The sequence below is a fragment of the Podarcis erhardii genome (assembly GCF_964252035.2).
Source record: "Podarcis erhardii genome assembly, chromosome: 2".
Lineage (NCBI taxonomy): Eukaryota > Metazoa > Chordata > Lepidosauria > Squamata > Lacertidae > Podarcis > Podarcis erhardii.
The window spans coordinates 84,052,431-84,065,564 of record NC_138498.1 but is presented as its reverse complement, the minus strand read 5'-3'; the positions used below and the strand labels follow the sequence as shown (position 1 = coordinate 84,065,564).

The 13,134-nt window shown below is 38.1% G+C and overlaps 1 protein-coding gene across 7 annotated transcripts in view; it reads left to right on the top strand.

Moving 5' to 3' along the window:
- The window catches only part of ARHGEF3 (Rho guanine nucleotide exchange factor 3), a 103,586-nt gene that overhangs the window by 32,423 nt on the left and 58,029 nt on the right, over positions 1-13,134 (top strand). For 6 of the 7 annotated variants that reach the window (XM_081848885.1, XM_081848881.1, XM_081848889.1 and 3 more), the window contains one exon: positions 9,177-9,239. In XM_081848885.1, the coding sequence (XP_081705011.1) occupies positions 9,177-9,239 (63 nt within the window). Of the gene's footprint in view, positions 1-3,064; positions 3,165-9,176; positions 9,240-13,134 lie in introns of those variants that run through there. The other variant, XM_081848887.1, reaches the window with a different exon arrangement.

The following is a 13,134-nucleotide window of genomic DNA, read 5'->3' as shown; positions in this document are numbered from 1 at the left end:
TTCTATTATTGTATAGTGTCTATTACTATACTGTACAGGTCTTAATAGTTGGGGATAAACAACTTGGATGTTTGATACAGTACATTACCTTGGTGATGGGTTTTAACTTACTGTTCTTAAGTGTAGCTACCAGCAGAGTCTTCTGAAGATAAGGCAGATTAAAACAAAGTTAAGCAATGCCTCTAAAATATCCTATTAATATTCACTGGATACCTTTAAAACATTTCAACTAGACTGCTCATAGGTGTGGCTTGTTGTAAAAAGTAAATATGCTCAGTATTGCTATAAACCTGTCACTTCCCTGCTGTCCTGCAAACAAAAGATACTAAAATTTACAAGCAGCATGTGATACAAAAGATAAATTGAGTTGTTACCCACCCTCTGAAATGAAGTGCCCATGCTGTTACATTACAGATTTCCCATTGTTAATTATAGTCTGGGACAGGGTGTTGCTGTGTTGTCCTGTTGCCGGTTCTTTGTGAGCAACAGATGAACTTGACCTCTTTTCAGTTCTACTCACTGAGAAATGGGCAGTATGTTTTATGCCTCCTCCCTGCCACTGCCCCACCCTTTTTGTTTACAATTTGTAGCACACTGGATGTTCAGATCAATCTGTGATTGAAGGACATGTGCTTCAAAACCTATCAGAGCAATTTGGGGTCAGTGACTTTTTAAACACTTTTTAAAACTTCAGGTTTATCTTGTAGACAACTGAACAATGCAGAGGAGTCTTGGAATTTTTCTATGTGATGCACATTCTAATGCACCATGTTGGAGCTCCTGATCTTGCAAGTGTATGTTGTTTCTTACAACGTCACAGCACCTCTCAGTTATTCTATCCAGCTATTCATTTTATTTAACACATTTATGTTCCACCCTTCCTCCAAGGAGCTCAGGGTGGCATATTGAGGGTTATTATTATTTACTAATTTATATACACTTAATGCCAAAATAGGTTTCTAAGTGATTTACAGAAATACAAAAACCAAGTTTCACAAACCCACGAAAATATAAATATCCACAATTAAAGTACAATTAAAGTACACAAAATATGTGAGACTGAAGTTCACTGTGGCTCTTCATGTGGTTTCAGCACAAATGCGAATGCAGTCACTGCTGCTAATTCTGAAATCTGGGACACAATCCGAAACCATTCCGACATATTCTAGAATAAAGATGGTTTGAAGGGAAGGGTGTTGTTGTTATGTGGACATATTTCCTGATGTTGCATCTACCTGTGTGATGCTTGGGAAGCCCTATGGCAGTATATTATAAGGCTCTAGGCCTACCACTCTGTCTTTATAGAAGACCCATGTGAAGGAAGAAATGCCTGACCAAGCATGGCCACATGGACTCATGCTGCTTCCTAGCAGAAGTTCACATGAATGTACCAGCTTATTTTTTGCCTGCTTTTCTTGAACAAATTGTAACCAGGAAATGGCCCCCCTCAGCAGAGTAACCAACTCAGATATTACTTTTGCCACACCGATGCGTCCATTGTGATGTTCTGCATGGTGGAGGGCATCAGAGTATTAGATAGGGCTCTGAGCAGAAAAATAAAATGTGAAATATGTCTTTTCTATACAGCAGATAGTTCTGTTTAATTTAGAACACAATCCTATATATGTCTGCTCAGAAGTAAGTTCTACTGAATTCAGTGGGGCCAACTCAAATATAAGTGGGCATAAGATTACAGAGTTGGTTCAGTTTAGGCCATGCTCTTTCTCTGTGGGCTTTACTTTAGGCAAACTTGCCACTTTTGTTAAAGCAAGCAGAGCATCACCTAGTCACTTTATGACAAATGATTGTTGGGCATCATGAGTTTTTCAAAAAAGAAGAAGAAAGGATTAGATAACTGGGGAAGAATAATTGTTGAAAGGCTGTACCTAAAGAGGCATGAGCTGTGGAGTACAGTGGAACCTTGGGTTAAGAACTTAATTTGTTCTGGAGGTCTGTTCTTAACCTGAAACTGTTCTTAACCTGAGGTACCACTTTAGCTAATGGGGTCTCCTGCTGCTGCCACGCCATTGCGCTGCGGTTTCTGTTCTCATCCTGAAGCAAAGTTCTTAATCTGAGGTACCATTTATGGGTTAGTGGAGTCTGTAACCTGAAGCGTCTGTAACATTTAATTTAATCTTTGCGTTTAACTTGTAGGCTTTTTGCAATGCAAATAGGATCAGCTAGGGGGATGATAGTTAAATAAATCAGAGCAGGTGTGGAAGATGAATGTAACCTCCCACCCACCCACCCATGCTACTATTCTGAGGAAAAACACCAGCATCTAAACATTTGAGAACACCAGGAATACATTGCTGGTTACTCAGCTAGCAAAAATTCAAATATGCTAATATTTAAATGTTTAATGGTAGTTGGTGAAGGATACAAAATATGATCTTTTACCCTTTTCTCTGTTTACATTTAATCAGCTCGTAAAAAGAGTTTGAAACCAGGATTAAATGTATGCAGGAAATCACTCACTACCAGGAAATCGCATAAAGAAACTAAATGTTTCCAGGAAAACTTGACTTTTAAAAAGCTGAGTTGCCTATTTAATTGATACTGGCAGTTGTGGATATTCAAAACACAAAGAGGTTAACGAAAATGATTTTAATGAGAACATGAACAATTTAAAAGAGCTGTCATGAAGATTCCACTGAGACTAGCTTCTACTTAGGTTGTCTCCAGAAATGGAACATTTGGGCAGAGTGTTATGAGTCAGTTTAGAATGTCTTGTTGAGTCTCTTTTTAGGAGTGTGTTACAATTAGAGGCAGGGGCAGCAATTGCCTATGTTTTCTGTGAGAAAGAAAAAAGATGCAGGCAGTTTCTTGCCAGAATTTCATTAGCTACTGCTTTTCTGAAGTCACTTGGTATAGTCAGATATGTTAAGCAAATACAGCAAATGAAAAACTTGCAAGATATAGATAGTTGTGCATTTCTCAATCTTTCACTTCTAACAAGTGGCTCATCGCCACTTCCTGTCATGTAGTTTGGCTATGCAGGGTGGAGTTGCTGCTGAAAGAAACTGAAGGGGAAATGTGGGGCCTTGGTGCAAGGTACAGATGGCTGTGAAGGTTACACTGTGAATTGTGCACCTGTGAAGTGTAGATGTGGTGTATGCGTACAGTACCTCATGGGCTGGTGCTGCTTTTTTGTGCATCCTCAGGTAAGTTCGGGGGGGGGTGTCTTTTGTTGAATGTTTTGTGTGGTGCCTTTTTTTAATTAAAAAAGTATATATATATTTTCATAAAAATAGAGCCAGACTTGTTAAAAGTAGGATCCACAGTAGTTAACACAGAGGACAATTTTTACTCTTGTGGTGCTTCAGCTACTGCAGCCCTCCCCAGAGTTACAGTGTGCTTCTGGGTGGCATTCATTAACTGGATGATAATAAAAAATTTAAGGTAACAACAATGAGGTCATATTGTGTAGTCCCTGACAGTGTTGCCAGTCCATAATGTGTCAAGTATTTTTTTTTTGTCTCTCATTGTATGCAAGTACAATACATGTGAAACATCTATTTGAATAATAACATGCTGTTGTTCACCACACCCTCTGTTAAGTTCTTAACCTTTCCTAATGAGACTGACAGGCCATCGATTTTTGAGGTGGTTACTAAATAGCTTCCTTTTTGTGCTTATGGAGTTGATTGATCATAGTGAGCTGTTGCTGCCCTTAATTATATGAGTTAAATTTTTAAACATAATTATTCTGACTGCAGTTTTTATAAATTGTTGTCTTATTTATGTTCTGTTTGGAGGCCACTTTGGCTTCCATGGGCTGAAAAGCCAGTTAAAAGTTAAATCTAAATACATAAATCAAATTAAATTTTCACTTGTTTTTACTTGCGTTCCTAAGAGCTAAACTGGCTAGCTACTTTTTTCAAATTCCTGATGTTTCTGAGTAAACTTCTTTTTAGAGGCAAGTTTCCTTATAACTTATTATGGAAAGTTTATTACAGCACTCATATTATACAATGGTTAAGTTTTTGTCATAAAGACATTAGTCATAGATTCTTAAGCTTAGATTTCAGAATAGTATGAAAATATAGTATGTCTCCTCTTAGAGATTATAGAAATCATAGATAAAGCCATTCAAGAAATTAAAATGCTGCCAATGGTTGCTTAGTATTAGATTTTCTGTCTTTAAAAGAAACAGTGTTTACTAATTTTGTGGCTTTACTGCTATAAATGTCTTGCTGACAACAAGAGAAAGAAAGTCTTAGATTACTTACTGTCATAGAGTATTCAGTTACAAAAATAGTCAGAAAAGTTCCTCAAATCATTCCCAGAATAGTTTAAATGTTCTATGAAAGTGAACCATATGTCAGTAGTTAGTAAAGTGAAACTTGTTAGTTAATTCGTTAAGATTTAGTACTAAACTGAAGATTAAAGCAATTTCTAAAACATTGATCCATAACAACAAATGGCTATATTTGCATGAGTCCTTTTCATGATGAATCAGTGATTTATTTATTTATTGTCAAAATGTATATATTTCCTTTTTAGAAAACATTCAATGCATCTTAAAACAAGTGCTTATTCTTGTCATTCCAAAACTGAATAATCTTTGCCATTTGCATGCTGTTAGTATTGCAGAAGTATTGATTTTTCCTGCCTTTCTGTAGTGAACACTAGAAAACTGTGTTTATGTAATCCAGGGGTTATACCTGACAGACTCTGAGCTAGGTCACACCTAAGGAGGCTGGCAGATGGAACCCTAAACATCTTGTCCCCAACACCTGCCATAGATCTCTGACTTTACTTCCTTCCTACTTCTTCTCCAAGTTCAGTATTAGTATGAGCTAGCATGTCCTAGTGTTGACTTCTTGGCTCCAACTTGGCTAAATGTAAAACCTATACTTAGACTGGCTCTGTTTGCTATGAGTAATACACCTTAAGTTTCTTTTATCCCTTCAACCAACAAACTTACCATACTACTACTACCTGCACACTACTGCAATATAGTTACAAAACTCCAACAGGTCATGGGCTTAGTACCAGTTTTTCTGTTGGTACAGAAAGATTTTAAATGAAAAATAATGGTTCAAGCAGGCATTAATGAGGGTGCTCTATATTCCAACCGCATGATACCCTTGTATTCCAGGAGGTTCATGGCAGAGGGGAGGCTATACTTGCACTGTAGAAATGGGATCAACAGCCTATTGTTCAGATGACCAGCTATTATATTATATGTAGATCAAACATTATATCAAAATAACTTTATATGAAGTGCTTATTATTTCAGTGTGTGTGTGAATAAATCACATGTTTTTGTAACTTTTTGCATAATTCCTGCCTGATAAATACTCATTACAGAGCCACTAAATTTTCTTATCAAATCAAAGATCAACAAGGGTAGTAATGTCTTGCTGCAGAAGAGTTACTCTTCTTACCAGTTATCTTAACAGGAGATGAGAAAGAGATATCTAATTATATTAAAGAGTGGGGCTTTAGTTACAAGAATTAAAATGAGACATTGGAAAAGGAAGTCTAGGTTATCATTATCACTGGTTTAAAGCTACTGATGAAAGAGGATTTATGCATAACACTCAGAGAGGAAATGCAAACCTATGTCATAAAGACAGTTGAGTTTCCTGTGATGTAGACTGAATTATAGAATGGTAAATAGGCTCAAAGCAGAGGACTCTTCCCTTCCACAGGGTAAATGATATTACCTATCTTCCAATCATGCAAGTTCACTCACCTATACATCTCTTGTCATAAAAGACTCTTGAATATGCCATAAGACTTACCAAATATGTTTTGGCATAAGATTTCAGGGACCAGAGCCCACTTTATCAGATGCATGGAGTGTTATCCTCAGTTGGCAGGTGTTGAAACTGTATAGTATTGTTCTTTAAGGGGAATGGTTTGGCAGTGATACAGGGAAAGGTCTAAGGGGATATCTTTTTATGTATCTCCCACTGAATATTATGAAAAGTGAAAGCAAGTGGGGTTTCTACTCCTTCCTTTTCTCTATAGTCTGTAGAAATAGAATTCTGTTTGCTGTAAGCACAGTTTGTGAGGCAGAACAAGAACTGTGTTAAAGAAGTAAAGTTTCCAAGAACCATCACTCCTGTTAAGAAAACCTTGCCTCTTGCAAGAGCGGCTGTATGTACAGATGGATAGAAAAAACCAACAAATGGTAAAAGGTGGGGTCAAAGGGCCATAAAATAAGTATTCGGTATGAAAGCTGATGTATATATGTAAACTAGCACTGAAATAATTAGCACTGCCTGAAAGCAAGCTAGTTATTTTGGTGTATCCTTCTGCACAAATGTGCATTAGAATATTTGTGCACATCTGTGTGTCTCTATTCAACAAAGCGCAAAACAGCAACAGCAGAATATCCCAGTTCTTAGTCTTGTGATATTTTGAGGCCCTTACTCTGTTCTATGGCAGCAACAAAGGTAACAGGAGACTTTGTTCCCTACTGCCATGGCAAGCTTGCCAACATGAACAAAAAGCAACTGGGGCCTCCTAAAGCATAAAGACAAGACAATAGTTTGGCACCAGCTTCCTGGCACAATGTGCTGCATAAAATTATACACTAAAATTAAGCATACGTTCAGCTACAATGCCACATTTGTTGAAAGTAACATAATGTTTGGATGTAGATGCCAAAGTCCACCTCGAACAGAAAAGCTGACATGAAGTCATCCTCAGTTTCACAGTGGAACTGAATATACCACTTGTAATACATCAAAACACATCCACTGAATTGACAGGCCAGAGCAATCTGCTCCAATCCCTGCTTCTGTTCATTCTTTTTTAACTCTCTATTTTCACAGGTTATAATTATCCACAGTTATATAGTTAGCTAAATTGGTGTATTTGGTATAAAGTTTGGTACTTGTAGAACACAAGCTCAACGGACCTCACACCTGTGGTTCTCATTCTGCTATTTGAGATCCAATGTAAATTGGATATAAAACTGTCAGGAATAGATTAACCTTCTTATCATTTGCAAGGTTACTTAAAGAACTATTAATGTGTCTTTCCCTGCAATAGGTAGCAAAATGAAGCCTATTAAAAAGAGTTTTCTGAAATAAGCCACAGCAGTTGAAGTGATCTCCTGTTACACAACTTGATGCCAGTTTTCTTTGTGGAATTGTAAGCAGGTTGAACCTTGGTGCAATATTTAAAAATGTCCTGCCTTTTATTATTAATGTCTTACTCAGGTTTCTGCTTTGAAATAAAAATCACAGATGCCAAATGGGAAATTTGATTACTTGATACAATAGCCTAGGATTAGTGGTTCTTTCAAAAATAGACTAATCTCATGGGTTTACTTACCTGCCACAGCAATCTAATAAGTAGGCTGTGATTTTCCATTTGGAAAACATCTTTTCTACCAATATTTCTCTTGGTAGGGCAAAGTTATAATTCTCCTTTTAATGAAAAATGAAGTAAAGAAAAAAATAAATGGAATTAATGTTCTAAAATTCATATTAACGTATTTTAGTGGCTAACAGTGGTATTGTTTGTGAATGGGTAAGATGCCACACATAAAATATATGTGAGTGTTTTCATTCTGCAAGTGACCTGTTCGTTTTTTGCCATTTTGAAATGACCAATTAAAATGTGATTTGCATTAAATGGGCCTAATCTTTTAGTGAAAAGGTATAGTTGTATAAGATGCCCAGTGTGAGAATATCTGCTCACCTGGGGCTCCGGTAGGGTGGCACTTCCCGCACTCTGCGGCTGGTCCTGGGAGGCAGCCATCTCCCAACACAACTATGGGAGCGGATGGTCACGTAGTGCCACCCACCTCCAAACATGCTGGGGGCTCCGTTTTGAGCAGGCCTTGCCCAAAAAGCCAATCAGGACAGGGACATGTTTTTGTCTAATCTTTTAGCAAAAAGGTATGCCCAGTGTGAGAATGCATTATGTGTAAGTTGGTATGCCATTAAATTTTAATGTTTGGTATATTAAAAGGTTAATTTGTTCAATCAATAATTACAGGTTGAATTTACTTTTTACAGTATTTAGTTAGAGCAGTGCTTCTCAACCTTTTTTCTCTGGGCTACGCTTTTGGCAGCTCTTTCCAGGTTTTCCAGAGATGTGTGGAAAATAATTACATGGAAATGTACAAATATAAGAGGTGCTTTTGACTTTGTGTTATTGAGGTTGGAGGACACATATGTAGAAGTGTATGCATACAAGAGATGCAGGGCAATGTGATTAAAAAGGTGAGAAGAGTGAATTAGTGAATAGCTTCTACCTATCTTCAAACACAGCAGGATAGGAAGCATACCCTGACCCCCATCCTGTAATGTCATTTCAGGTTTGCCATTTGCTTTGCATACATACTTTATTATTATTTCTAAGCCCCAAACTCAAATTTTCTAGAATGTCCCCTGTGCTTTCACCTTTTCCAGTGTTATATGTGAAATGGTATCTTTTAAGGACAGGCAACAATTAACATTTTCATGAAAGAGAGAGCTTTCTAGTCTACACTATAGACTATCTTCTGCATATCTTTTCTACCAGGAAGTATTTAAGTTGCCAATTGTGACAGCTTGATAAGTTGTATACAAATGTACCTGTGCCTGGAGTTGTCTCTTTGAAAGAAACAAACCTCAAAGAAGCTGTGCTTATCAGTGAGGATTTCAGTTTTTTAAAAAAAAACCACTTCTGGATAGCCTTTAAAAAGTACATTCAGGGCTAAATGTTTTTGATGTAGAATGTTTGTTTCTGGTGCTGGAGTTTCAGGTTATGCTGGAGAAACCCTGTATTAGCTATCTGCGCACAGTACAAAGTTGGCCTTCCCCATTTATGTGTAGGTATCTTTGGGATTGTTGTGTTGGTGACCTTGTGTGAGTTGATTTCATGCCCATTGCTGACAGCAATGCTTCAGTTAGCAGTAGCCAAATGCTCTGCTGGCTGGTGGGCATTCACTCAAAGAGGGTAAGGTGCCAGGGGGCTGCCACTATGCATTCATTCAGCATCTGTTGAAAAAACAAAGGTTGTTACACGGTCACCCTGAAACTTCAGGTGTCTAGACTGCTGGGTATGCAGTCCAACTCTCATATGATACTGTGGCCATGTAAACACTTGAAAAATGTTTTAGTTGTATTATAATGTTATAAGTTGAAAAATAAACATGTAAGAAGTATTTTGTTTGCTGGTCTTTTGCTAAGATATGAGCCCTTCTTTTTCTTTTTCTTTAATAGAAGAAACGCAAGCAGAGCGCCCAGAGCGAAGATGTAATCAGTGTCTGCAGCTTTGACTCAAGTGTGAGTAATTGTTTTCTGAAATGTAATGTGCCCAGTTTGGTTTTCTAGAGTGGGAATAACATTGACTATTTGGGGGCCAAACTGTTTGCTCCTGTCATAAAAATACCTTCTGCTCTGCATGTTGAAATATTGCTGACAAACTTAAAACTTTCTATTTTTGAAGCATGTGTAATTCAAGGAAACAAGTTTTAGGTCCAGGAAGATAGTGCAAGTGGAATAGGACATTGTTGCATGAACTCCTGCTGATAAATTAATATTACAGCTTAAATTTCTGCATGCAACCCCAAAACATCAAGCCATGCAGAAATATATTCCTGTGCTTGACTTGATTGCTGTGACTTTACTTGATTATGAGTTATACTGGTGTTGTAAAATGCACTTGGAAACTAATTCCATCCTAATACCTTTATTGAATCCCTAATGAAGACTTATATTAAAAGTGGCACTTTTAATACTATGGACTGATTCGGACATAATACATCCAGTGGTCATGTTCACATGTTCATGTTAAACCACCAAGCTGCATTGCCAGCTGAAAATACAATTGTTTGCACATGTATTTGTTGAATAGAAAGTGTCTTTTTATTTGATTTTGTTTCAATTGTTGTTAATTGGTTGCTGCTGTGTGTGTTGGTTTTTATATGCCTTGTGATTTGATTTCAGTGAAATTGCTCTTAATGTTTTAAATTTATTTCACTATTACCCTACTCAAGGATTGTGTGTTGATGAAGAGCAGATTAACAATGTTCTCAAATGTATAAACAATAAACTTAAACCATGGTTAAGAATGATGTATATGAGCTGGAATAAACCTGCATGAGCCTTGGATGTGCACACTCTGCCTTTCCTTCTACCCAGACAGGATGAGGACCTCAGCAGTATTTACTTTCAGGTGTCTTTTAAATATCGCTGGGCATAGCATCCAAACTCAGAAGAGGCAGACTGGGATAGTGAGGGATTTGGAAACCAAGTCTTACAATGAATACTTGAAAAGCTGGGCGTGTTTAGCCTGGAGAAGAGTAAAGGAAGATATAGTAGCAATCTTCAAATACCTGAAGGTGCTGTCAGACAGAAGATGGAGCAAACTTGTTCCTTATTTCTCAAGAGGGCAGGACTAGAACCTGTAGGTGGAAATTACAGTGAAGCAGATTTCAGCTGAATGTTAGGATAAATATTCTAATGTAAAATCTGTTCAGCAGTGGAACGTGATGGCTTTGGGTGAGGGGTAGCCTCTCTTTCACTGGAAACATTTACTTGACAAACCACCTATCAGGAATGCATTTTGCCATGAGCAGGAGGTGGACTGGATCATCACCAAGATGCCTTCTAACTCTTATCATTACACTTAATGCAATAAGGGTGCTTCCAAAGCAGTATTACTGCTCTAAAAAAAATGTGCCTGCCTTCCTCTGATGCCTACCTGCTTTGGTTGAAAATTGAACATGTTCCATGTACTTTCCAGCAGCATGATGCAGGCCTTCTGTTCCGGCAGAATCTGTAAACCTTTGTGACCTTTTAATCTTCTTCCTGCTGTGTGTGCTTGTTTTAATTGAAGCCAACTCCAGGTTAATGGAGACCCTAAGCAAAGTGTCATTGGGATGGGTCTACTCCTTTTGTCAGTGGTCCTTGGTCAGCTCACCTGACTGCAGTGGCAGCGCTCAGAGCAATGCTGGGTGATTATGCCTTTCAGATTTCCCAAGTGATGGTAGGTCTGGTGGCATTTTGAGAAATTACAGCTACTGCTCAGAGTGCCAAGCCAGAACAAAATCAAATTTAAGAAAAGCCCAGATCAGACCATGCTCATTAGGGCTGATAGTGCTGTAGTCCAGAACATATGGATGGCACCAAACTGGGGAAGGCTGCTATAAAGGATCATAATGTTTCTATCTTTGGGGGGGGCCACCAGGGGCGCATTGGAAGATGGCCGACAATACCACCTCTCCGGCTCACACGGGGTAATTGAGAGGCTGATATGGGAGTATGCAGCCTCCCTTGTTTACCCCAGAGAATGGGGAAACACTGCCTTGCCTGCGGTTGCCATAAATCACCCCCAAGTTCGAAAGAAGGGGGTGAAGGCACTAGGCACACAGCCCCCATGGGAGCCAGCTCTCCCAGACGCTGTCTCTGATCGCGCGAACTGGCTGCAGGAGCTTGAATTAAACAATTAGAGAAGAAGCAAATGCACATATTTCAAGTGAAGAACGGGAGTTAAGACTGCTAATTGAAGTGACCTCTGTGAAGTAAGAGTGATGGGTTGGATTTAACAGGAATTCATCATGAAGAAGAACATCAAAGGGCTGGTATGTTGGAACGGGACTGGATGGGGTGGGAAAACTTTTTTCTTTTCTTCTATGTGATTACCCAAGAACCCCTCTCCAAAAAGAACCATCTCATAACTGACCTAAGTGGGACGATTAAAAACTGTGTGGAAATGAATTATCAACCAAAAGTTTGGCGTATGGAGATCCGGAAAAGAATAAGGGCTTTTGGAATGGCACAGCAATAAAAAGGGAGTTGCCATGTTGGCAGGTTCTGTCGAAAGACTGATGACTGAGGAGGAGGAAGCTATGGATCTGTTTTTATATGGGATTTCTGGCAGAACCTCCTCAGAAGACTGAGAAACGGAGTGACAGACCTGTGAAGATTAACGAGTAGACGGCAAGAGTGTGTTTATTTATGGAAGTGATGAAAAGCGGCAGCCGTCTGAATATGACCCTTGGATGAATGGAAAAACCCACTCAGGACTACAATTGGTTTCAACTCGCTTGTGGAGACTATCAGAGGTCACAAAGAAAAAGGAAAAATATATGAAAACAATAAGAAGAGATGTGGAAAACAACAAGGAAGGATTGGATAGAATTGTGAACATCATTTGGACAGATTTGTGGACATCAAAGCAGCAGCAACAAGATGATTGGATCCCTTTCGGAACTTGAAATATGGGTACCCCCAACAAAAATTTAAAATTTGGCTTTGTAATTTGGAATTAATGTGATTTGATTGGTCTGTTAATAAAAATTATTTTTTTAAAAAACCAAAACATAATGTTTCTATCTTTAGTCTTTGTATATGTATGTACATAATTTATTCTCTAATTAAAAAACAAACTTCTGTATTGGTGCATCCATCATGTGTGATGCATTCAGAGACCTTAGTATGGTTCCCTTGAAACAGCCTTTTGAATACTTAAGATTTAATTTAACTGTTTTTAATCTTATCAGTAAACACATTCATTAGTAAGTGTATACCCATCTTATATATAATACGTATACAAATTTATAAGCCACACTTTGCAGCATAATAAATGTGTGTTCTCTTTCTGTAATGCACACTTCCCAGATGTCACTGAATACATGACCGGGAGATGAGGACACTTCAGTTTAATCCTTTCATAAACATAATGCCATTTTAATAAGAGAAACTCAGCTGCCCTGTTTCCAGTAACACTGCTGTGTCCGCCATAGTGAGATTAATGATGGGCTAATTAAAGAACTGAGAAGTTGATCATTAATGCTTGTCGCATTTTCTCCTCCATACCTACCTCTTCATGTTCAGCACATATGCTAGAAAAACTTGTATGTGCACGTGTGTGTGGAAAGGGTTGTCAGTTGTTACTTGCTTAAACAATTTTAACTTTTTGCTGTTAGCATCTCTTTGATGCTGATAACAGCACTTTCCTGTCAGCTCTCTACAGCGGTCTGTACCGCTCAGAACATAATTCCTAGGTGGCAAGTGGATGTGTAGTTCATAGCAACTGTTTTCAGTAATTAAACAGTTAACTGAAATGTGTTTGAATTGTTTTGTATTATAATGGCTACATAGATCCTAAAACATGTTAGGTCAGTGGTAACATTACTGGTTGTTTCTGTGCAGCTAAATTGGGAAGGAACCAGCA